The 24,685-nt window shown below is 52.4% G+C and overlaps 10 protein-coding genes across 10 annotated transcripts; 6 read left to right on the top strand and 4 right to left on the bottom strand.

The window, feature by feature from the left end:
* Positions 1–628: 628 nt before the first annotated feature.
* On the bottom strand, positions 629–2,687 carry N7468_002040 (uncharacterized protein; the record flags this gene model as incomplete). The annotated part of the gene is made up of 4 exons (XM_058471337.1): positions 629–1,284; positions 1,328–2,291; positions 2,418–2,537; positions 2,601–2,687. 4 exons carry the CDS (start codon positions 2,685–2,687, stop codon positions 629–631), a joined length of 1,827 nt encoding a protein of 608 aa, XP_058334478.1.
* Positions 2,688–3,955: 1,268 nt separating this feature from the next.
* On the top strand, positions 3,956–4,524 carry N7468_002041 (uncharacterized protein; the record flags this gene model as incomplete). Its single annotated transcript, XM_058471338.1, has 3 exons — positions 3,956–4,131; positions 4,190–4,331; positions 4,468–4,524. The coding sequence occupies 3 exons, from the start codon at positions 3,956–3,958 to the stop codon at positions 4,522–4,524; spliced, it is 375 nt and encodes a 124-aa protein (XP_058334479.1).
* A 2,650-nt stretch (positions 4,525–7,174) lies between these two features.
* Positions 7,175–8,804, top strand: N7468_002042 (putative hexokinase; the record flags this gene model as incomplete). Its single annotated transcript, XM_058471339.1, is given in 2 exon segments — positions 7,175–7,747; positions 7,767–8,804. The coding sequence occupies 2 exon segments, from the start codon at positions 7,175–7,177 to the stop codon at positions 8,802–8,804; spliced, it is 1,611 nt and encodes a 536-aa protein (XP_058334480.1).
* A 1,806-nt stretch (positions 8,805–10,610) lies between these two features.
* On the bottom strand, positions 10,611–11,403 carry N7468_002043 (DUF2458 domain-containing protein; the record flags this gene model as incomplete). The annotated part of the gene is made up of 3 exons (XM_058471340.1): positions 10,611–10,832; positions 10,892–10,931; positions 11,012–11,403. The coding sequence occupies 3 exons, from the start codon at positions 11,401–11,403 to the stop codon at positions 10,611–10,613; spliced, it is 654 nt and encodes a 217-aa protein (XP_058334481.1).
* A 344-nt stretch (positions 11,404–11,747) lies between these two features.
* Positions 11,748–12,714, top strand: N7468_002044 (cytochrome c oxidase assembly protein COX14; the record flags this gene model as incomplete). Its single annotated transcript, XM_058471341.1, has 2 exons — positions 11,748–12,048; positions 12,224–12,714. The coding sequence occupies 2 exons, from the start codon at positions 11,748–11,750 to the stop codon at positions 12,712–12,714; spliced, it is 792 nt and encodes a 263-aa protein (XP_058334482.1).
* Positions 12,715–13,718: 1,004 nt separating this feature from the next.
* N7468_002045 (3-deoxy-7-phosphoheptulonate synthase) lies at positions 13,719–14,978 on the bottom strand (the record flags this gene model as incomplete). Its single annotated transcript, XM_058471342.1, has 3 exons — positions 13,719–14,726; positions 14,803–14,870; positions 14,936–14,978. The coding sequence occupies 3 exons, from the start codon at positions 14,976–14,978 to the stop codon at positions 13,719–13,721; spliced, it is 1,119 nt and encodes a 372-aa protein (XP_058334483.1).
* A 1,101-nt stretch (positions 14,979–16,079) lies between these two features.
* Positions 16,080–16,817, top strand: N7468_002046 (uncharacterized protein; the record flags this gene model as incomplete). Its single annotated transcript, XM_058471343.1, has 2 exons — positions 16,080–16,145; positions 16,227–16,817. The coding sequence occupies 2 exons, from the start codon at positions 16,080–16,082 to the stop codon at positions 16,815–16,817; spliced, it is 657 nt and encodes a 218-aa protein (XP_058334484.1).
* A 485-nt stretch (positions 16,818–17,302) lies between these two features.
* On the top strand, positions 17,303–18,229 carry N7468_002047 (uncharacterized protein; the record flags this gene model as incomplete). Its single annotated transcript, XM_058471344.1, has 2 exons — positions 17,303–17,369; positions 17,505–18,229. 2 exons carry the CDS (start codon positions 17,303–17,305, stop codon positions 18,227–18,229), a joined length of 792 nt encoding a protein of 263 aa, XP_058334485.1.
* A 772-nt stretch (positions 18,230–19,001) lies between these two features.
* Positions 19,002–21,822, top strand: N7468_002048 (Thiolase C-terminal; the record flags this gene model as incomplete). The annotated part of the gene is made up of 4 exons (XM_058471345.1): positions 19,002–20,214; positions 20,671–21,034; positions 21,149–21,458; positions 21,520–21,822. The coding sequence occupies 4 exons, from the start codon at positions 19,002–19,004 to the stop codon at positions 21,820–21,822; spliced, it is 2,190 nt and encodes a 729-aa protein (XP_058334486.1).
* A 1,105-nt stretch (positions 21,823–22,927) lies between these two features.
* On the bottom strand, positions 22,928–24,591 carry N7468_002049 (putative integral membrane protein Pth11-like; the record flags this gene model as incomplete). Its single annotated transcript, XM_058471346.1, has 3 exons — positions 22,928–23,163; positions 23,250–24,160; positions 24,248–24,591. The coding sequence occupies 3 exons, from the start codon at positions 24,589–24,591 to the stop codon at positions 22,928–22,930; spliced, it is 1,491 nt and encodes a 496-aa protein (XP_058334487.1).
* Positions 24,592–24,685: the final 94 nt, after the last annotated feature.

Consider the following 24,685-nt stretch of genomic DNA (forward strand, 5'->3'; position numbering starts at 1 on the left):
CACAAATATAGCTCTTTGGTTTCGGACGATCTTTTCCGTCCAAATAACCTACTAGTACCGGTATTACGATTAATAGTAGGATCGTCCTCAGGTCCTCCGCTGAGTCTATCGCTATCATGATCTGCTTAATTCCAGTAGAAAGTCAGATGAATCAGAGACTAACCTTCATATCGGATATTGAAGAGAATTTAGATGTATGTACAGTGCCCCTTCGATTCATCTTACAAAAGGAAAGCCTCAAGGGATATTACACAAGTGTAAAGCAGAAAGAGAGATAGCCTCGAAGCCAAGCGACCCGTGCAAAGTAACAAAGGACGGCAAGCTTCCAAAATACCGAAGCGAAATACCCAAGGCTTCCACATAAAAGCCCAAACCCAAAACGCCAGATGTGCATGATATAGGGCATCATAACCTGATGCTGTATGTCCATATCCTCAGACCCCGGGGGTCTTCTGTTTTCATTCAGGTCCTGCGTGTAAAAAATAGAGTTCTTCTGGCGGCACCTTTCGCCAGGAAAGCCGCCCTCCAAATAGGAAAGGTAGATGCAGATGCGACGCTGCTAATCATGAATGATAAACAAAAAACAAAAGGGATATAGTGTAACAGGAGATAAAGGAAAGGAAAGGGATCACTGAGGTGCCTGAGAGCGCAGGTGGATCTCCTCGGTAGGAATATCCTCGTCGGTGGCGACATGCTGGTAAGCGCGGTTCTTCCGGCCCTTTACGTACCGGTAGATGGCGAAGCCTGCGCCGCCAACAGAAGACGCAAGCAGCAGCAGGAGCAGCAGGCCGCCGACGCCACGGATCACGTCGTAGGCCTTGTAGACGGACTTGGCGACCTCCTTTGCGTCAGCATACGAGGAATCCGAGACGGCTGAGCCAACTGTCTTGCTGCCATCGACCACATCCGACTCGCCGTCAGGTACCGAGCCCAAGTCAGGGTTCTCGTGGATGGATGACATGAGAGATGGGTCGTCGGGGCTGGGATTGCTTGCGCCCTGGAACCCGACGGCCTTCCAGTTGCTGGGGACTGCGCTGCGCACGATGCCCGACTTCATCATTTCATTGCCGTTGATATCCACGGCCTCGGCGGTGATCCAGTCCATATATCCGTCGACGATGTACATAGTCTCGAAGTCGGTCTTGTTGGCGTGTCCGACCAGAACGGGATCGCCGCGGTCGTAAGCCTGAGCATAGAAGTTCCAGCCGGCAACACCGGTGGCACCGTTCCAGCTGACGTGGATGATGGTAGTAATGTCGGTGTTGCTGGTCCCGTACACGCTTGCTACCACATCCGGGGGGGGTCAGAGGCCGGCCATTCCACTCACCCTTGTAAGCGCGGTAAGTCGAGTACCGTTCCGAAGCAAACTGGGCAGTCATCAAGAGATCGCCCTCGGGGGAGTGTTCACTCTGGTATCCATACTGGCTCCAGCCAGCAAAGGTGTTACCGTTCGGGAGAGTCTGCGCGCTTCCACGCAGGAGAGAGAAGCCGCTGTCCGGGCGGTTAATGCGCTTTTGAAGGACAGCGGTCATAGTCTCGGTGTCAAGTTCGATATATAGAACAGAGGACATACTCTCTTGGTTCCCGCGCTCGTCAGCGGCGTTGTTGAGGAGAGAGATAACGTGCTTGGTACCCTCAGATGAAACGAACTTGGCGTCGTGTTGTCGGGAAAACGTGAAGTCTTGCGTGAAATCACTTTCCAGGCCACCCAACCGCCACATAATGCTTCCGTCGACACCGGAGATTCCATAGATAGTGTCGGTAAAGCGCAAGGAAAGAATGTAGTCGCCAGCCGCATTCTTGTCGACTGCGTTAGCATGCACATAGTCCCAGCCAGGCTCGTCCGCCGCAGCGCTGTCGTACGAATGGAACATGTTCGACTCGTGCAGTGCGATGTGGTCGGCACTGTTCCACTGGACCAGCATCTCGTTGGTCTCGAGATCGTACTCGGCGAATCCACCGGTCTGGACCCAGCTCTCCTCCGTTGGACGACCGAAGTCTGCCAGATTGACCTTCTCCGAGCGATAGACACACGTCAGGGCCGTCTTTCCGCCGTCCAAGATGTTGTACTCGTGCATGTTGAAATCGTGGACTGCTTCGTCCGGCTTGGTCTCTCCTTGCACCTCATAATGTTTATTAATGGTCACGCCGCGACCCTTGTCGGAATTATGGTTCTCGATGTCCCAATTGACGATCATGGACAGGTACGGCTCGCCGTCCGCGTTGTAATTCGGCTTAAAGTCAAAGACATTGCGATTGTCGTATAAAGGTGCGCCGGCCCAAATGAGCATCTATGAAAAACCACCCAATCAGCATTCCGCTTCTTCTGCGCTTTGAACCGGCAGTCGCGATGAAGAGATTGCAAACATACGCCATCATTATCATAGATGTACGGCCCAACCTGGTACTGCTGGTACTTCTGGGTTGGGTTCTCCGGGGCAAATCTGGCCGTAGGGCGCCACAAACCAGTACCCCGGGGCTTGGCGTTCACGATCGTAGTGGGTAACCTCCCATTTTAAGGCGCGGACTTCGGGAAGCTAGAGTCGAACGATAGTCAGCACTGATGGCGTGCTCCCGGTCTATGCATGCGGGCTACCCACCGTCACGAAGGACATTAAATCGGCATCGTGGCGCTCCGCAATGGCATTCTGTACGACGAACAACAACAACGCGCTCCGAAACAACATTATGGAAGGAGTGGCTAGGAAGGCGAATCTTCCAGGAGGGGGAGAAGTCGAGAAGAAGAAAGTCGAAGCAACAGCACAGGCCGGGGCCTTTGAATCCAAGTGGAGGCCCGAGCCAGGGAGAGAAAGGGCTCCGCTTCAGGGGAGTTTGGCAGGGAATCTGACGAGGGCTCTTGGCATTGTTTCAGTGGAGAGATGCCACGCAGTCGAAGAGCGGAATCCGTCCTCTCGTATCCTTTCCCCGTACGGAGTATCCTTAGCCCATTCGGTTTGTTCGCCTTGTGGGGAACCGCGATTGAATGTGGTTGGCGTGGGCTGCCGCTTGTCTACGCGTCTTATTGGCCGACGAGGTTCGTCCCTGCGAACCCAGTTCCTGACCTTGTTCTTCAGGAATTCCTGTGTAGCATCTGGGCTCTCTTACCTTGTCATTTGGAGCGGACTCGGGTGACTTGTTAGCTCGTGTCCTCTCTGATTGATAACATGAGTGATGCCCTGCGAGGCCCGTCGGGATTCCGTAGATAAGTCTTCACCCTCCTGAAAAGTCTACAGAATACTCCGATCACCAGACTTAAGATTGAAGCCTGGCTTCTCGCTAGCCATTGGTCATGGATTCGCGGCCACTGGGGCGCAGGTGCCGACTGCGGCCGCTGACTGGCGGTTCCAGGACGGCGAAGAGCTTGGCATTGGGGAGTTGGCCCTGTTGTTGCGTTCGACTTCTACTAACTTGCAAGGAGTGGCGAGAAAAGCTGTGATTCAATTTGATTCAATGTGGGTAGATTTGAGTAGCTCCAGTAGGATTGTCTTCTGTCGAATTGTTTTGAGTATGTAGCAACGAAAGAGCACCGTTCTGTAGACTCCGTATTTGCTGTCATAGGCAATAGTTTCTGCGCCCGGTGCCACCCCGTCCCACCGCTCTGACGCACGCTGTCCCATTTTCTGTCCATGTTCTGCCCATTTTCTTCTCGTCCACGTCGATCGGTACCCACCGGGTCTAGCCCTGTGCCCGCAATTAAGTCCGCCTAACCACTTAGACCGCGCCGACATGGCCCCCGGGAGATTATCATCGTCGTGCAAGAGGGAGCCGGGTCTTGGCAGAGCCCCAAGCTCCCAGCGGAATCATCTATGATTCAGGAACGCAAGTTTACCCGACTTGTCCGTTCCCCAGACCATACTGGTCTCTCGACCTTGCCAAGGGTGTTCTGTTCCTGCTCCATTCAAGCCCCGTACGGAGTGCATGTCGCAGGATCATTAACGAACCTGAAACCCCAAAAATGGATCCCTTCACATACACACTAACCCGGGAGCCCGCGGCAGCCAAGATGACCTTCCAAAAAGCACCAACCCTCGAGAACGCCCATCCCCACACAGATCGTGTGGCGGCTTTAACGCGCGGTCTTCGGCAAGGCCGCGTAGACCATAAGCCTTACCCGAGGCTAGAGCACGAGAGGTTCGTCGCTGTAGACAGTACTTTCTCTCGAGTCTATACGTGAAGCTCGGCGCCAAAGCGCCTACAAAGCCCCGGTTATGAGCGAGGCTGGTGATGTATGCTCCATGGCGTCAATCACCAATGCCTACGCAAGGGGTGACGCAAAACATGTTACCTCATGCATGTCAATACCTGCTGCCTGCGCAGACTCCACGGAGGACGTTCGTTGTGGCACACTGTGTTTCGCCTTGTAGGGCGGATACGTTGGAGTTGGAGTTTGGCTTGGCGTGTAAGAGGCCAGTAGGAAAACCAGGGGTTGTTGTCAGGCTTGCCGCTAGCTGGCTACCGGGGTTTCAGGTCAGTTTCTTTGTGTTTACAGATGAAGAGGGGCAGCTGGCTCCCAATATCGTTTAATCAGGCCCTCCATGGTTCCAACGTGTATTGCGCAGCACAGACTCTGTAGCATGGCCTCCGATGGGCACCCACCACCGGTTGCCAGGGGTCCGGAACACGCACGGGCAATGCCAGCGGCAGACCGTGTTCATTCGTATGGCTTGACGATTATTAGATCATAACGTGATACGATCCGATGGTGGGCGCTGCGGCTAAAGACTATGCCGAGGTTGCGGATGGCTGCAAGGGTTTCTCTCTGCAATCGAACTTAGAGCGCTCTTGCAGACCTGGCCCGAAGAGAATAACATGGTGATAGGAGGTAGGATATGATTTTGGGGAGATAGCCCTGTCCGGTGGTCATGTAACAAGAGCAGAAGATTCTCCGAGGTCAAACTGGGGGCGAACAACGAATGCTAGGGACTAGTCCAACTCTGTAGAGCCGGCCGCAGAAACAGTGGGTGCTATGTTGAAGCAGTTATGATGCGAAACAGGGTATCATGTTTCCATATGGTTACGTTTGCCAACTGCGACGTCACCGTCAGCGTGTCCTAGCATGGAATGAAAGCACTGAGTGTTGAGAATAGAAGACATGGCAGCTTCGAGTGGCATTCACAGATAACAACGTGCCAAGTCCATCCCTTGGATGCGTGATAATGCATTTTCCAGTATTCTTGGCGACGGTACTTCCACCAATACATTCTAAGAGCCAACCCTCACCCGATCCAAGGGACTTTTACTCATCCCATCTTGCTTCTTCAACAGTAACACGAATATCCCTCAGTTGGCCGAAACCTCGATAGGAGTATTGGGTATTAGCTCAACCTCTACAACAGCTGAACATTGACTGAGTGTGATGGACGAAAATTAGCAAGTTGACATCCTGGCCAAACAACAGCTTGCACATAGACCTGGTCCAAGTTTCCCCGCAGTTCTTCACGGGGTTACTCCCTGGAGAAAGCTGCAGCGATGAAGAGGGGCCAGCCAGACCCTCAGGATCCAATAGAGCTACCTAGGTACAAGTTTCCGTACTGAGTCAGAGCTAGAGCGGCACGCGAGCAGGGACCTTTTTTCTTGGGCACCCTCTCTGATATAGACCAGGTACCCTATCTTGTGTTACATACCCATCAAGCCACCGCGATGCTAAGAGGTATGAGCGAGTCGATCTGCATGTTGATCAGATTGATTGCCATGAGTCGCGGTGGAGCACCGGCCAAGTCGTATAGATATGGCCCTGGACTTGCCTTCGGAGGATTAGGGACTTTGCGGCTTACACCTCGAATGCCACCTCTGGGGCGATCTTCCCACGGCTTGCTGGTAGGTGCAGGGCAAGCAACCCGGGTGTCTGGGGCTGACCTCTCATGACGACTGTAACGGCTCTTTGTCTAGACAAGATGTCCTTTTGGTGGTAGCCGTGCTCTGGTGTCTCATCCTGCGCCTACTTTTAATGGAATGTCTTCCAGAGTGAAATGTCGAGGATTACCAAGGATGACCAGTGTGAAACTACATCAACTACAGTTCATGCGGACCTCGGATGTGTACTGCTCGATGACCGGTCGTTGATGCTTGGACTCCAGCGGCCGACAGTATTTCGGGTGTGATGGCGGTGTAGCAGATATACTAAGGGTGAGCCTGATTACCCCAACACGCACTTAATGCTACGGGTCCCGCTTTGTCACGGTCCAAGATCTCCGCATCATGGCAGTTGCAACGGGTAGAGCCGTGGTATAATACTCTACCAGTACGACTAGCAGCAGAAATGGTAGACGTGTTTCAAGCCGAGACAAAGATAAGTGTCGATATCCCCCACGAGATTATGGAGATTATGTAGTTTGGGGCGGTTCCACACGAGTGTAACGGTCCCGACCAGTTGGGCCGGCTACCACCGTTGCACCCAGAGGGGGTCATCGAACATACCACGCTTGGAATGTCGACGAAATTATCGAGCTGATAGGAGGGGAAGATACGAGGATCGAGTCCTCGAGACGAATAGAGAATACGGATGTGATTTTGATCGATGGAGGGACAGGGAGGGGACACCTGATAAGGAGATCGTAATCCTAAATGAGGCTAAACCTCGAAGAGGAGTTCCCCAAATCCCAGGGGAAAAAGCCTAAACTTTAGTTTCTCCGCAGTACGGAGTAAACAGGGTAAAAAAAAAAAAGAAAAGAAAAGAAAAGAAAAAAAAACACTCGCAATACCACCCTCGCCACGCGGCCAGCCTGGTAGGAGTTCTGCCTGTTAACGTAGGGCTGGGCCCGCAGTCGTGAGGTATTCGATACAAGGCTGTCACCGATGCAGGTAATAATTAAGCGTGTAAGACATCCCAAACTCTCATACCGTACCATACCAATACCCACCCCCAAGCATTTGCGACACCGCAAGGGCTTCAAGTTGCACTCCGGTGACACTGTCAACCAAGAATGGACCAATGTTGATCCATGCTTCGCTTGTTGACTTCTTGTCTTCGCTGAAGGTGGGGACCCTTTCTCTAGCTCTTTCTTGCCCTGCTACTCTGCTACTCTCTTCCCCCCGATCCACCTCCAACACTACTCTCCACGGGAGTGTCACCTCGCTGCTATTCCTATAACTCCCCCCAGAATTGCCGCTTTCGTCTTATCTGCCCATGTCGCCCGTTTAGTCTCTCCCATTCGTTTCGCTTCAGGCTCTGATCATGTCTGCCCCGCTGGTCAAAGTCTTGCACCGACTACAGGAGCTCTTTCAGAACGTCGTCTCCGCCATCGAGACCATGATTCTCTTCCCTTCCCTCTTCCGCGGCTTTGGGCGGCGCCGCCGCAAGCCCTTCGTGGGCGCTCACTGGCGCCGCCGCACGCTCGATGACTTCGCCGACGAGGTCGAAAGGCTCTTTACCTCCCCGCTCACCACCGATAACATGGTCGACATGTCCAGCAAGATCCGCGCGCAGTTCCAGCACTGCCTTCAGAACAGCCCCTGCTGCATGCTCCCTTCGCACACCCACGCCCTTCCCACCGGCTCCGAGAAAGGCACCTTCATCGCACTGGATGTCGGCGGATCGACGTTCCGCGTTGCACTGATCGAGCTGTCCGGGCGGGAGCAGGAAATGCGCATTGTACGGGTCTCGTCTACAAGCATCGATAACAATATTAAGCTACTGGAGGGAACAAAGTTTTTTGACTGGATGGCTGGGCAAATTGATAATATGTTGAAGGATGTGGGCACCGATTTTGGCCGTGGGGAGGTCCCCTTTGTCGATGGGCCTGTCGTGGTCATTTCCCATCGACCAGACCTCCGTCAGCAGTGGGCTGGTGATTCACATGGGCAAGGGATTCCATTGCTCAGATGGTACGCTTGGACAGGAGCTGGGGCAGCTGCTAATTGATTCCTGCCGTAAACGCAGCTTAAATGTTGAGGTGGCCGCTATCGTCAACGACAGCTCTGCTGCGCTACTGTCGCGTGCCTATGTTGATCCGAAGACCCGGATGTCTCTCATTCTGGGTACGGGTACCAACATGGCTCTTCACTTTCCTGTCCACGAAATCGGCCGCAGCAAGTTCGGTGTCCGTCCTGAGGGATGGTTTGAATACGCTAAGAACGTCATCATCAACAGTGAGATGAGCATGTTCGGTGGTGGCGTTCTGCCCATGACTCGGTGGGACGAGGTTTTGAACCGTACCCATTTACGCCCCGATTATCAGCCCCTGGAGTACATGATCACCGGCCGATATCTGGGTGAAATCGTGCGACTGATTATTTTGGAGGCTGTGGAAACCGCGAATCTGTTTGGTGGCGAACTTCCGCATTCGATGCGTGATCCCTATTCTCTTAACACCAGCATCGTTGCGTTCATCGAGGAGGACTCGACTGTGTCCATGGCCGCATCTGCAGCTCTTCTCCAGAAAGAGCACACCTTCCACAGCTACCCCTCAGTCGATGATCTGCATTTCCTCCGCCGCGTTAGTCAAGTCGTCTCCCGCCGCGCCGCTGGCTATTTGGCCACTGGCATCCACAGCATGTGGTGCCTGCGCAACGAGGCCGATTCACCTCACATCTCTGTAGCAGAATCTCTGACCAAGGATATCCCTGAGGTCACTGTTGTCGAAAGCGAGGACTCCGCCAAGACCGTATCTATTGCCTGTGACGGTACCGTGATCAACAAATACCCCGGATTCCGCGACACTTGCCAGAAATATCTCGACCAACTGTCAGAGCAGACCCATCCCGGTTCTTCCTCGGCCATTCGTCTTGATCCCGCACCCGAAAGCGCCATTCTGGGTGCTGCGGTTGCTGTCGCTGTCGCCGTCGCCGAAAAGGCCGCCTTATAGGGCGCCGAATCCTCTAGTTCTCATATCAGCGATTCACGAACTCGACCACGCATAGATACGGGACATATTCCATTTCACTGTCATATTTCTTTCCCCCTACTCCCTGCTTCATCGGTCATGGCCGTATGGCCAGTTTTTGTCCTCACACTAGGGCCTATCATGTTATGCTATGCCCCTAAGCGAGGTGGACTGGAAGCTTCGTTCATGTTCTTCGTATCTTCCATTTCGGAGCTTTGCATTTGCCGGTGTTTGTTTTGCATTGGTTTCATGGACTCTTACGCTGTTTTCTTTCCACTGGCTTGGGCGGAGTCTGGTCGTCTCTTTCTTCTCCGGTTCCACTGGTCTTTACTTCGGCATGGGTCGGCGGGATCCGTTCTTTTCTACTTTATCTTTGTTTGGAGCCGGTCCTGGTCCATACGGTCATTGCATATCTATGTTCTATTCACGAAGTTGAGATTGAATTCAACAGAAAAAAAAAATCATTCCTACCCCTAAGTCGTTGCAGATTGCATATCGTACGTGATGCTTCGCCGCCGATACATTTAGAAAGAAAAGTGATGCTGGTCGCAACTTAGATGGAGTAAAATTCGCCAACGATACAAGTATGTTCATGAGGCGAAAGTGGGAAAAGTTGAGAAAGATGCAAGGATTTGGTTTGCCGTGCCTTAAGTGCTCTTCGTTTGGAGGACTTTAGGAGACATCAGATGGCCACCCCATCACCTGTGGATATCAGATGAAACAAGTAGCACCTAATCTTGATTCATCTCATGTCCACCAGTCCTCGAAAACAATTAAAGGTCTATTTTCTGGTGGAATTTCATGAGATCTGGTAGATTTTCATCAAAACTGGTGGTTATCAGATGAACCAAGGTTAGACGCTACTTTATTCATCCGATATCCACCAGACTTCGAAAACAATTAAAGATCCATTTTTTGGTGGAATTCCATTAAACCTGGTGGATATCGGACGAATCAAGATGAGGTACTACTTGATTCAACTGATATCCACCAGTCCTCGAAAAACAATTAAAGATCTATTCTCTGGTGGAATTTCATCAAACCTGGTGGTTATCAGATGAACCAAGATTAGACACTACTTGATCCATCTCATATCCACTAGGTTAAAGAAACCAGCACCAGACTTCCAAAACGTCTTACAAAAGCTTCCAAACCATAGCAGCACCGCTGGACATGTCATTTTTTTTTCTTAGAAAGAAAACTTGATGGCAGGATGATACCACACAAACTTCCCGTGGAGTGACATGGCGAATCTCTCATCTCAAATTAGAAATCCCCTCTATCATCTCGTTCCTAACAGGCACCTACCCTAGATCTACCCTTCCACATTCATCGATAGGGCTATGTAGCACACAAAGCAGAGACTGTGCAAAGCTGATCCAAATCGCCTCTCACAGCTAGAATGCTCTAATCAACTGGGCATTCGCTAGGGTGAGTATTCTTGAAGGGCTTGGGGAGAAGTCCGCGAGTAAATCAGTTCCTCGGTTAGAATACGTGTAGACATGCATATTGTTAGGTCGATTCGAAGATCCAGGTCCCACTTCTTTCCAAGCGCATAGTGACTTAAGGTGAGTATGACTCTGAAGAGTATGATGTTGACATCCCTCTCTCTCTATAGTCATCGACATGGGGACAGTGTTGTACGATTCAGTGGATGCTTTTGGAATGATCCTTGTCCGCGTCTTGTGAGTTGATCGGGTCTCAAGCCTGTCAAAGCCAAGCCGACCGAATTTGTGGGGGTTTTCTTCCAAAAAGTATATTCTGGCCCCCGTGATTTCTGAGGTAGGATCACTCCTTGCAAAGGTCTTCAAGCAGCTGCAGCATGCGAAGCTGCAAGCTTCGAAGCTCGGCCTTGCTGAGCGTGGCGTCATCAATAAGGTTTCGGTTGATGACGAAGAACGGTATCTTCAGAGCCTTGAGTTCTCGCGTCATGGCGTCTGCCATAGTCTCAACGGCGCGGTAGATCTTGAGATCATAATTTGCAAGCTCTGCTTGCAGCTCTTGTGCACTCTTTCATAGTATAAGCATCGTGTCTAGGACCCCTGCGAAATTCAGGGAGTTTAGCTTACCTGGACTTCTGTCTTGTCCACTGGTGCACCAATTAGGCGCCTTATTCAACCTAGTTAGTCCAAGAACATTCTGCGCCAATATAGAGGCGAAGACTGGTCACCAGAGGTGAAGATACTCACAGGCACTCGGCCAGCTCTTTCTGCTTTTGACCTCGGGAAAGTTGCTTCTCGACCAACACCTCCCGGCCTTTCCACCATTTCAGCTCATGCGTATGCTGGCTCGTAATCAGGCCGCGGATATGGCGCTGGGTCTCTTCATTCTGACCAACTGTGCGCATAACATAGCGCAATGCAGCAGGCCAACTCGTAATTGTACTCGGATCAACACCTGGTGGATTCGACGAGATATTGTTTCGGGTCTGGGGAGTATAGTGACTCTCTGGCCGTGTCTGAACCTTCGAGCACGGTTCTGAAGCTTTGACAATCGGTGTCTGGGAGCCGTTCTGGCGTGCTAGACCAGACAGCGTCTGGAGAACGGAGTTCAAGTCCGAGGAATCATAAGAGTTTGTCATATCGATAGGTCCGAAGTAAGAAATACATAAAAAAGAGCCTAAGCAGTGCAGGCAAACATCACGCAATTGTATTGATGCAAGCGTGCAGCACCGAAGGGATCGGTAATCGATAAGGTCAGGTTGGATGATGGTCTTGGCGCATCTCCGCCCGAAAATTTACCTTCCACTTCACCCCGAGAGAAATCCCTGGCATCGCCCTGCGCCGCCGACGCCCACTCAGCTATTCACTGCGAGGGCCTGAACTTCACTTCGTCAGACTCTCTCAACTGGCTAAGCAGCGCCCCCCCCCCTCCCACGGCCGTTCCCTCAACCCTATTCCCTGACCTCGAAACCGGACGCGAACAATGTCCCGATCCGCCGCGGACGCAACGCGGTTCACGGCCACAGGGCCATACGCCAGCTCCAAGCCTTATGACCTGTCAAATTCAGCCCAGCCAAAGAATCCGCTGTCAAAAGCTCGTGTGCAGATGGGGCCTGATGGCAAGCCTGAGACGCCGAAGCAGAAGGTGGAACGACTGCGGGCGCAGGCCCGAGCTGCCCGGGCTGCCCAGGCTTCGTCTGGAGCCGACCGATGGATTGAAACCGGTCGGAGATTTGCTAATAAGGCGCACAAGGGTGTGGTCTACTCATTGATTGCTGCTTCGGGTATGTGATGATTCTCTACCGATGGGCCCATATGGAGGAAACTTGGAAATTGTGGCCCGTTATGCTACTCTGTATAATCTAGCTGGATCTGTGTATAGGCTATGGGATTGGGCTATCTTGATTTCCATTCTGTGCAATTGGCTAACCCTGTCCTTTCTTTCCCCTTTTTTTGCAGGTGTCTGCGGTATCCTCACAGTGTACTCCCTTGTCTCCCTGACACTCTACAACCGACGCCAACGGGCGGTGTTCATCGAGCGAGAGAAGGATATGCTCAACCAAGCACGCATTGCACAGGCTAATGGCTCCGCGACCGAAGAGCAGCTTGAGCTGGTTAAGCAGGTGGAGATTGCAGAGATTATGAAGCGGAAGCGCGAGGAAGAGAAGGCGAATCGTCCATGGGCCAAGGCAAAGCGATTTTTGTTTGAGAGGGCCAATGCCGAAGATACCGCCGCTGCAGCAACTGCTACTGCCGCATCATCAGAAGTGGCGGATGGCTCAGAGTCGGTCAGCGTGACTGATGCCGTAAATGCCAAGAAGGCCTTTGACGTTGCGTCCGCTAAGACTGGCGCTCCAGTGCCTGGACAGCTCGACGTAATGGGTGAGAACGCGGAGCGGGCTGCGAAGGAGGCGACACGGAGCTGGATGAGCTGGCTGACTGGACGGTAAACGGTCCTGGTAGACGGTCCTACGCGGTCCAGTCTGCTATGCATGTACCAAAACTAACAAGATGGAATCTGGAGATTGGTCTAACTTCTGGTGCCCTTCTGCGGTTTCATCAGTGCTCTGTTTTGGGGTCATTGGCATCCTTTCTAGGAAACAGTCATGACCTCAATCGCCATACGAAGTATTCTCTTTTCTTGCATGGCATACTGTGAAGGTCCTCTTCCCTATCCTCGCAGCTTGCTTCTCTGGGGGTTTCCGGCGTTACTTTCATTCCTGTTGTCTTCTATCTCAAGTGTCAGAGCCCGAGGGATGCCTCCGTGTATATTTTGTACAGTACATAGAAACCTGCACCTTTCTCCGCTTACTAGTGGTTCTCGAATCAGTCCCAGATTCTCGATCCAAGTAGCATAATTTGAGCCAAATAAGCCCCCAAAGTCCCCACCCAAAACAAAATTGACCATCGGCCATGCACCAGAACAAGTCTAGGAGGGATAATTGTGTCTGGTGGACCACTTCATGCCTCGGCAAGGGCCCCATCCCGATTCTCCGGAAGAGCACTTTCCCCTGAAGCCTGCAACCTTCTAGACCGCTTAGGACCACGAACCTGGCCCCTGCGCCTCGGTGGAGAATGCTAATCTCATCGTCGATCCCGTGGACACTTTGTTTCAAGAACAGGGAGCTGTCAATTGTGATTCTGGGGTCTGAGAGTGGGGCTGTCTGGAGAGAGCTAGCTGAATTTCAGTACATACATCAACAACGCTAAGCCCGCTACCAGATTTTATTATATCGAACATGCACATGCAAATTCTATTTTGAGATCTACAGCAATGCCGAAGAGAGATTTGGAAAGGAACGCTTCAAATTCATAGCCGAAATCTTGGTATCTAAATCACATCTCGGGGTCAAGCCCACGGTGATCGGAATGAAAACGCGACTGGCGAAATCTCAACGGCCGAGAGCACTTTTAAAGATATAGGGAGGAGTTGAGGGGAAACAAATGGTGAAACTTAGTGGGCGCCGTTAGTTGCGGACTTCAGGGCCGCACGGCGAGCGCGCACACCATCAGCCAGATCGTTCAGTACGTCGACCGTCATCTCCCAGTTGATACAAGCATCGGTAATACTGACACCCTTGAGCAGGTGGGAAGGTCCCTCGGGGGGAATCTTCTGGTTACCTTCGTAGATGTTGGACTCAATCATGACACCGACAATAGCGGTCTCGCCCTCACGGAGCTGATCGGAAACCTCCTTGGCGACGATGGGCTGGTTGAGGTGGTTCTTTTTGGAGTTGCCGTGGGAGCAGTCGACCATCAGGACCTCACGTTGCTTCTTAGCGCGGAGCGCCTCGCGAGCCCCCCGGATGCTGTCGCGGTCGTAGTTGGTTCCCCTGTTGCCACCGCGCAGGATGACAAAGCCGTGCTCGTTACCGGAGGTCTTGGTGATTGCAGCCAGACCTTGCTTGGTGACACCGAGGAAGCGGTGAGGGTGGGCAGCGGCGCCAATAGCATCCACGGCGACGGTCAGATTGCCGTCGGTACCGTTCTTGTAGCCAATGGGGAAAGATAGACCGGACGCGAGCTCTCGGTGCAGCTGCGACTCAGTCGTACGGGCACCGATCGCACCGAGAGAAATCAGGTCGGCGAGGTACTGGGGGGAGATGGTGTCGAGCATCTCGGAGGCAATGGGCAGACCGGTGCTGGTCAGGTCGACATACAGCTTCCGGGAAATGCGCAGGCCCTTGTTGATGTCGTACGATTCATCGATATCGGGGTCGTTGATCAGGCCCTTCCAGCCAACGGTGGTACGGGGCTTCTCGAGGTAAGCCCGCATGATGATGAGCAGGTCCTTGGACAATTTGTCGGATATCTCCTTCAGGCGGCGGGCGTACTCGAGAGCAGTGTCTGGGTCGTGAATGGAGCAGGGCCCCACGACGACCATCAGACGGTCATCGCGCTGCTCGATGATCTCGACAGCCTCATTGCGGCCTCTGCGGACGGTCTCTTTCGCGCGTGCAGGCTATATGATAATTGAATTAGCTCCGGATCTACGAAAGTGGGGTGACACAAAGCAAAGAGGGGGAAAAAAAAAAGACGGATGACTCACCGCAGCGATCTCTTTTTTGCAAGTACTGGGGCTGCAGTAAAGCGTCGTAGCCCAGGACTAGTCGATGAGGTTAGCAGCCTTCTACGCGCACCATTGTTACGCGCACAATTGAGACGACATACCTCGAGTATCCTCGTTGAACTCGGTGGTGGTGACGAGAGGCATATTGGCGATAATGACCAATTCAAGCTATTGCGCAGAGTCCAAGTTAGAGAAATTTGACACGATCGCGAGGTGGAAAAGCGAAGGCAAAAATCCAAAGAAAAAAATTCCAAGAGAGGGTTGACTCACCAGACGCAGTTGAGAGAAGGAAAATGTGGATGCCAGAAATTGCAGAAAAGAGTATCGGGGCCAAGTGGGCCCCCGTGAATCGCCACGGTTTGGGCTTTATATATGTCTGGATCAAAGTACCACCGGAGAATATCCAGGATGCAAACTATGACAGGTCAACTGCACCGGACCTCAGGACCTTGCTGCGGAGATGCTAATTCTGCCCCTGCAGAGCTGAATATCCTGTTGACAGTCAGATCTAGTGACTCGGCTGCAGGAGCCCAAGGACATGGACGGCCAATCATTGCCACACGCAGCCCGCGGTTAGGTTGGGGGATGATTTCCATAGCATGTTGGTTGGATGGCAGCTGTAGATCTGGTACGACCGGCTGGAATCTGAGATGACGAAATCTCGTGATATTCATGTTCTCACGTACGTTGTGTAACATGTCATCGCCCATCACGTACATTTCCCCAATACATCAAAGATGACGCCTTTCGCGAGCTGGGCTTTACTCCACTTACTAGTACAATCCCGACTAGTATAACTGCCTATAAATAGTCCATGACCCTGATCAGGGGTTCTTGATTAAGACAGGTGCAGCGGAACAAATACCAGCTGAGCTTAGTTGAAATACTAGTAGGTGCTAGTTGTAGGAGGGTCTTGATCCTTGACAGATGATCGGTACGCACCTGTAGGGATATTCCTGACCCTTAGCTTAATGGGAATCTCATGGAATAGTCTCTTCGCTAGAGACTAAAAAGCTTTGGTTTGATGAATTGGTAGGCCCCGGTAATCATAATAGGGTAATCATAATAGCCTTATTCAGATTGGTGGCTTAACGCCGACCGGAGATAACTCGGCGGATCGCCACCCTCCACTTGAGCTCCTTGCTTCTCCACGCTCTCCACGCATTCATTACATGCTTCCCACTCTCTGCATCATTGAACTTTCTTCGAGGCTGCCTACAGGCCAGCTGCAGTCTGATAGCAGTCATGGCTGGCCTCAAGCGTTCCTTGGAGGAGGAGCTTGCGTGGAAGCCTGCTGCTCAGGAACCCAAGGTATGACAAGCTCGCGCTGCCTCACATTCAAGCTATTTCCCGGCAAGAAGCTCTGGCTAATCTCTATAAACGAACACACAGAGGACTCGCTTGCAAATGCACATCCCTGAGAAGATGCATCCCGTTCGCTCCAGCAATATGACCCATATGCCTTTCTATGGTGCGCGCCCAATCACTCCAGTGGAGTCGCCGCTTGAGATTGAACCTACAGATTTGGGGAATCTAGGTGGATGTATGACGCCACAGCCAAACTTGCTCGGCAGGTTTATGGGACATAGCGTCTACTCCAGCCCACATACCCCGTCCTCGACTGCATGCGAGAATGGGTCAAATGCCATGGTCGATGGTGAGTATAACACTGGGAATAGCAACGCTTCTCAAATGGCCTTCCCGAGTCCAACCAGCGATTTCGAAATGATGGAAAGTTTCCCGGGCGAGGCCGGCATGCACTCTTCGCCAACCGACGTGTCCATGGCACCAGAGTACTCACATGTATTGAGCCATGACACCGGCGTACCATTGCAGCCAGCCTCAGAGGATACTCCCATCTCGCCCACACTCACCCTACCTGCCCAACGAAAAACCCCTCGGGTTGCAATGGGGTTTCGCAGGAACTGCGAGAAGTGCCAAGCACATGTCCCAGGGCACTACCTTCACATCATCCGAGATTAGGGTGTTCTTGGACTGGAAGAAGCGCTAATGATACCCATGATACCCCATTTCCCTATCTGGTCTCAAAAAGCCGCGGCGTTTTAAAATTTAGGCCTTTGCGCCAGACCGTATTGCTACTGCATGTTGATGAGGAGCGTTCAATGTGATACCAGATCAATTACCTATCCAGAGATTCAATCTGTATGAATTTCCCACTAGTGAGTATTTAACAATAAACCGACAGTCCCAAAGCCTGCGTTGGTCGATCTCAAGTGATTCCTAAAAGCGGTGTAAGGCCAAGTATAGATATGTTCATTGTTTCGTTTGGCAGGCGGCGTGGCCACCAGAGGTTTCATTGTGAGAGCTTAAAAAAACAAAACTGCCCCGACAATAGTTGTTGCTTCTTCAAATACTCCTCTTTGTTCCTTCACCACTCAAAGCGCCAACTCTTCCATCATTTAATCGTTGATTTCTTCCATCCCCCCAAGTCCATCGTCTTAACCACCATGCCTAAGGGAATGAAGGAACGAATCGCCTTCCAGCAGCGCAAGAACCAATCAAGCTCTCAAGTACGTACATCCACATTAAACCACAACGCGCCGTTGCCTCCGCCGAGAGGAGCCTGTTTGAGACTAGGGGACTTTGCTAACAATAACCGCGCGCAGACAACCCCGGTAGGTCAGTGCTCGCCTTTCCATCTCCCTCGAGCACTGGGAAGCTTGGAGGATCGAGTCGCGTTCGCAAAGTACAAAGCAGTTGGAGATGACACTTTCGTTGTCGATCCAATCCGACGCTTCGACGCAGACGCGTACCCCGATCACTTCCAGCCCTTTGACATCGAAGTATCATGGGGAAACTGGATCTACGTCGCGTGCCCTGATGCCACAACCAAATGCTCCAAATGCCAGCGCTTCCCCTACCACCAAGGCTGTGTGATCCTGTCCATTGATGGCAAATGTGAGGCCCCGTCTCAGACACCAGACAAGCCGCGCGCGTCGATGGCCGTGTTCTTCGGACACGAGAATATCTACAACCTAGCCGTTGAAATCGAAGAAGAACGACACACGGTGCAGGTAGCCGAGCTGAAGGCCTGCATTGCCGCCCTCGTCAAAGCAATCGATCTCTTCCAGGATGAAAAGAAAGGCCGGTGCGAAATGGATCAGACATGGCCCCTGCATACGCTTGTCATCAAGTCTCACTCCAATTACATTGTGCAGGGTATCTCCGAGTGGCTGCCTAAGTGGAAGGCCAACGGTTTCAAAAATTGTAAGGGGAAGCCCGTCGCGAATGATAGCCTGTGGCGACTGGTGGATCTGTGGATTCGACACTTGGAAGTAAATGCCCAGGTGTTGTTCTGGCTGGTTCCCCGGGAGAAGAACATAATAGCCGAATCAATGAGTGCTTGGGTTTTGACCCAGCCCGTGAGCCGCTGAAAGGTTGAGGCAATGGAACTTGCAAAGATGGATGTTGATGTGAGTTGATCGGTGCCCGAGCTGGTATTGATACGGATAACCGCAGCGCTACGGCGAGGTTTACTTGACATTTTCGATTTGACATTTTCGATCTGCACGCCCGAAGCTACATGCACGCATAATTTATTACCAGAGTATCTATTCACCCTTAGTAGCTCAATGACAGAAATCTGGAATAATAAACTTGAGAAATTGTGTTCATGGGCCAAGGAGGTCAATATCCGCGGTGGATCTAATTCCTAGTTCTACCGGACATCAATGTCCGAAGCGCCAGGTTCTTCCGAGATGATCTCCCCCCATCTGATCCGAACGTCCGGTAGAGAGCGAGCTTCATATTTCAACTTATAACGCGCAAGTAACAAGACTTGGTCATTATCGCATACTATGCAGATATTAAATACAGTCTTGCTTCAACTTGCACAGTTGTGTATCCCCCTATGGTGGTCCCCCCGCATGCGCGGCAGAGCCCTTAGCCGATCTTCAGTGCCGGACGGGGCTGGATGTAGCGAGGGGATTGGTGCAGCACACGCTACTCTGTATCCGACCCCGGAATTCACCCCGGCACCTCTTTTAAAAGGCTCGGACTTTGATCTTCCTCTGGGGTTGATTTTCTGTCCTTGCTTCTGTGCTTTTTTTTTTGGTTCATTCATGAAGCCAGACAAGTTGCTTCAGTAGACGTGCCCGAACAGCCATAGAACCTTGCATACCGAATAGACCGAACACAACCCTCACAATGGCTTCTCCAATCCCACGGGGTCTGAAGCAAGTGCTTCAGAAATCCCCCAATGACATCGTCATCCTCTCCTCTCTCCGCACAGCAGTAACCCGCGCCAAAAAGGGCGGCTTCAAAGACGCCTATCCCGAAGAACTCCTCGCCAACGTCCTCCGCGCAACCCTAAAAGCCAACCCCAACCTCGACCCAGCTCTCATCGACGACGTGACCATCGGTTCCGTCCTGCAGGAGCTCGGCGGTGCCAAGGCGGGCCGCATGGCCCAGGTCCATGCCGGATTCCCCTATGCCGTGCCCTTCAACACCGTCAACCGCCAATGCTCCTCCGGCCTGGCTGCCATCACAGCCGTCGCCTACGGCATCCGCGCCGGCGCCATCAACTCCGGCGTCGGCGGCGGCATGGAGTCCATGACTCGCAACTACGGATCTCGCGCGATCCCCACCGTTCTCTGGCCCGAGCTGAAGGAGTCGTACTCCAAGGACGCGCGCGACTGCATCATGCCCATGGGCATTACGTCGGAGAACGTCGCGGAGCGCTACGGGGTGTCGCGCGCAGACCAGGACGCGTTCGCGGTGGAGTCGCACAAGAAGGCTTCTGCGGCACAGAAGGCGGGGCGGTTCGATGCAGAGATCGTGCCCGTGACCACCAAGCAGATTGATGCCGAGAACCCCGATGCGGAGCCCAAGGAGGTCACCGTCACCCAGGACGATGGAATCCGCCACGGCCTCACGCTGGAGAAGGTGGCTGCGCTGAAGCCGGCGTTCAAGGCGGATGGGTCTAGTACCGCTGGCAACAGCTCGCAGGTCAGCGATGGAGCCGCGGCTGCGCTGCTGATGCGTCGTTCGACTGCCGAGGAGCTTGGCTTGTCGGGCTCTATCAAGGCGCGCTGGGTGGCGACGGCCGTTGCGGGCTGCGCGCCGGATGAGATGGGGGTTGGCCCTGCTGTGGCGATCCCTAAGTTGCTGCAGACGGTCGGTATCCAGGTTCCTGAGGTTGGAGTGTGGGAGATCAACGAGGCGTTTGCGTCGCAGGCTCTGTACAGTATTCGCAAGCTCGGTATTGACGAGGCGAAGGTGAACCCCAACGGTGGTGCGATTGCGATTGGCCACCCTCTTGGTGCTACTGGTGCTCGTCAGCTTGCTGATCTGCTGCCTGAGCTTGAGCGCAGTGGCAAGGATATCGGTGTTGTCAGCATGTGCATTGGTACTGGTATGGGTATGGCCAGTATGTTTGTTCGGGAGTAAAGGAAAAAATCCTCCGGGACTTTTTAACGAAGGTTTCTCTGAAAACAAAAGAAATCGGCCATGATATCAGCGTTCCATGTATACAAGTCACTCTTATAATGTATGATTTCCATTGCTCAATCTCCGTCCTTGTAACATTCGATCTAAGTAGAGCCGATAGATACTCGCATGGCCGACATTAGGAGCCAGGGACAGAATATATCTCCTCATGCACTATGGCGATACTCAAATCCCTCAAAGCTCAGCATAAATTCAAAATACGGACTAGAAATGTTGTATTCCTTTCATGAGTATGCTGCTGCTGCACTAGTGCCGAGTCAGATCACGTGCCACCGAGATTTGTTTCGCGGAATGATCTCGCGGAAAGCAAAAGTTGCCCAGAAACATCAACCACAACCATGCGCCCAGCTATGCGGCTCCCATTTAGGGGAGGCACTATATGTCTGCTCTGGCTGCAGACAGCAAACTGTCTCCCACGTTGCATCACCGATTGCCAACCAATTCCGCCGCTACGCCAGCGATGGATTCCTCGAGCGAACCCGCCGCCAGCTCTGGAAGACCGAGAATCCCCCGGGTGCAAAGGATCCATACACCGGCGAATCCCAGCTGATGCACCAGCCAGAGCCAGAGGCCAATGAAAAAGAAGACAGCTCTGCGGATTTCGGCGACGAAGGAACGCTGGCCAAAGGTTATGAGCAAGCCGAGACTTGGCATGGACTGAAGAGAATTGGTTTCGCTCCGGAGAAGGCTTGGATTTACCACGGCCCTTCCGAGGCGGATAAGTATCAACGGTATGTCCGGAAAGCCTCTCTGGCCTGCGGCTTGTAATATCTGGTCTGGGTGAAAGGGGAGATACCTTGTGCTGATCAAATTTCTTATGTCTCTAGATACAATGGGAAGGCCAGTCGTGTTCGTCAAGATACCCCCAGCGCTGCCCATCAAGTGGCGGTGGAAATCTGCCTTTTGCAGTTATGTGGGAAACCATTGGATGCCGTCCACACGCTTCTATACAACAAAGAGAAGAACATTTTGGCCGAGCAGTGTATCGTGGAGGGATCAGAGACCAGTACCCTTCGGTTTCCCAACGAGGAGGTGAAGACCCAACTTGTCGCTCTATTCGAGAAGGTTGGAGCCGGGAAGAACGCCACCCCTACTCAGGGAGAGAAGCCCGATACCGTTTCCCTCTCATTAATCGACCCAGAAGTCAAATTCCATGTGTGTCTTTCCGTGCAATCAAATGCCTAATCACCGTGCTAACCAAATGGTCTTTTCCTAGTTTGCCAAACGGTTCTCCGTATTGACCCACCGCCGCGTCCCTGACAAGGCGATCAGCTCCTCCTCGAGCGTTGCCCAATTTGTAGCCGCAATGACCACCAAGATGAAGGAGAAGCCCCCGAACGTCATCCGGAAGTTTGCCAGGAGGAAGAATGCCGGTGTTCTGCCGCCTAATATCCAGTTCTCCGGCAAGCGAATCAACAAGAACACCGAGGACGAGGCCTACGGTCGCAAGAAGATTATCCATGCCGAGCTCTATAACCGGGGACTTGTTTTGCCCAAGCGCGGCTCACGCATGGCGTAAACTGGGGCTGTATAATACAGCTTGGCGAGTGGGGTTATATTCTTTCAGGCCATGTTACCCTGATCAAGATCTCTACGATGAACGCATGAGATACTCGAGCGTTGGTGATGGCGAGGTGCTTTCTCTCCTGGAATCAGGATCTTGTGTATATTAGACTACCTTTTCAATTGCATCTTCCAATTCAAGCTTATTTACTGTTCATTCTGTTGCACGGCAAAGACCTCAATGCTTCCTGGGCCTTTTACATGCCAAAGTTCCCGTTTCAACAGCAAGGATTTCCGGCAAATGTGGAGACCCACGATCCTATCGGCGTCTTCTGTGAATCGGCCTGTCTGGTTCCCCTTAATCCCCGAGGTTGAACTTAGGGGGCGTGGCTGCTGGTTATCCGAACTAAAAGACCGGTCTATTCTCACAAGACCAAGCTTAAACCAAGCTTAAACGACCCTCGACAAGTTTGCTGGTATCATAATGACTCCCCTAATTGACATCAAGCCAAGCCAGAAACAATGGAAAGATTCAAATTGATTCGGACGATATTGTCATTATACTTTATCCATGTACACACGAGCCCATCCATCCTTCCAAATAGTCTTGGGACTTCAAAAACTTGTCGTCGGACATACGATGGGCAACTGTGGTATGATATCTCTGCCAGTCAAGCATGAATAAATGTCGTACACGTCTACCGGTTGTGTTGTCTCTAATAGACGGATACCATTTTTTCCAATGCTGTGACAGTTCATCATTGCATTGATGTAAGCGAACCAGCCAGTAAACACAGCCTCGGTGTGGACCAAGTGTTCACTATAGCGAAGCAGCATCCCAAGGCCGGAGATATTGCCTCATGACACTGGTTGATGATATGTTGGAGGATCAGGCTCTTCACCTGGTTCAGAAGCCAGGGCAATTCGGGCCAGTCCTCGCGCATCATTTCGGTGAGCCTTGCGCATGAACGCGAGGCCCCCAGTTTAGAGGGAGAGCCCTTCAAAAGGGCCGTCGGGGTGTCCAGGGCCCTGTTCAGGGCTTGATAGTTCCCGCTCTGCTGTCGAGTAGTCGGAGTACTACTACTCTCATGAATTCGGACTCTTTAAATGCTGACCCTGTTTCAAGGACGAGTACCCGAGCGACTTCCAAGTAGCCCGCCAACATCATGGAGCTCGACGTCCATGGAAGGTTGCGGAGAAACGCGATACGGTGGAAGAAGATGTGTTATTTGCTGCACGCTGGATGCGGGGGGCGAGGATTGGGGTTGTGTGGAAGGAGAAACAGGGGACCGAGGTGAAATGACACCAAGATCTTCCAGGAAAGTTCTCGTGCTCCGTGCCTGCGCTCCAGCAGGTGCTGCAGTAGGAGCCGAGGTAAGAGCAGATGGACGAGGATCATTCGGGTTCTGGTTGAGTAGACCCCCCTACGTCGAAGAAAGATACCCGGCGGGAGGAGACTGTTGAAGGGGTCGGCATTTCTCTTTCTCGAGGGGTTTTGCTCGTTCCTGATATAGTCGTGTGGGCTGATCTTCCGGTCAAGGCTGTCCGTGATTGAGATACAATCGTCCTCTGCTTGGCGGCTGTTTCGGAATGACCAGGAATGGTCTATAGATCCAGTGCGAGCGACCTGGATAGGTGCCGATGGTGCTTGCACTGGGCTCGTAGCATCGCTTGGAATTGATTCTTTGGGGCACAGATCCGGATCGAGGCGCATACCTAGATCCGCGGCGAGGTCGCAGTCGCTGCCCCATTGTTTCTGCATGACAGTGTTTCTGCGCATATAGCTACCGTCGACGCTCTCTGTGACAGAAGCAGAACCCAAATGTCGCTTGTATTTCAGTTTCTTGGCGCCACGGTCGCGGACAAAGGAGCCAATGACGAGTGCATTGGAGACGGCTGTCGCAGCTAGAATTTCGAGTGATGCGATGAGAGAGCGATATGGTTGATCTCCCCCCCGTTGGATCACTGATGGAACCCGATAGCATGTGATTCCGACCAGGAGCAGCGACAGGCAGAATAGGAGGACCAGAGAGATTTTGCGCTTGAGCGGCATCTGAGCCGTCAAGATTATGGGGACGGGAAAAGCGACGAGGAGTAGGTCAGTGATAACATCGCAAGTACCCATGGTGATTAGTTGTGCATATCCGCATCGGCAGGAAGGGCCTGGATCTGGAATGACCTGCCAGTAGTGGTCGAAAGGTACGCATTCGGCCAGCGTCGCGATGACAACGGCAATGAGGGTCGAGGCGAGGAAGAAGTGGATGAATCGAAGGAAAATTGCGACTGACTTGCGCCAGACCACGCCAGTGACTCGCTTCAGGAATTCACAGACGGTTAATTTGGCGGTCCAAATGCTGGGATTGCATGAGTATGACAGATTCAAGCGAGGCCACAGGCACCCGATGACACGGGGATTGGGGGGAAATGCAGGAGAGTCTCACAAGATCGCATAGAATATCCGAGCACACAAAACAAGCTTACTTCCCAATTCTCTGTCTGTAACTTGATGCGCAGTAAGCCCGGCGGTCTGGACATTGTTGGTACCCAGCGTCAAGACAAAATGAACAAAGACCATGCGAATCGCCAGCGGGATCAAGCTCAGCATCATCACCTTATCTTCAGTGAAGAAGCGCTCGACCCGAACATAGCGCCCACAGAGTCTCACCACGATAATGATGACCGAGAACCCAGTGGCCCACCAGCTCATCAAGAGAGTAGGGTTGATGTCTTCTCTCGACTCGAACGCTGGAGGCACCTTGGGTCGGAGGCTCATACCGTTCGACATGCTCAACCCCCCACCTCCCAGAAGGAGAGGTAGATGGTATATAGCCCTCTCTTTATCGGCTGTAGAGCTCTTTCACTTGCAGGAAAACAATCGT

This window comes from Penicillium chermesinum, assembly GCF_028974085.1.
Source record: "Penicillium chermesinum strain IBT 19713 chromosome Unknown utg000002l:1.0-5270490.0:1.0-5274688.0, whole genome shotgun sequence".
NCBI lineage: Eukaryota > Fungi > Ascomycota > Eurotiomycetes > Eurotiales > Aspergillaceae > Penicillium > Penicillium chermesinum.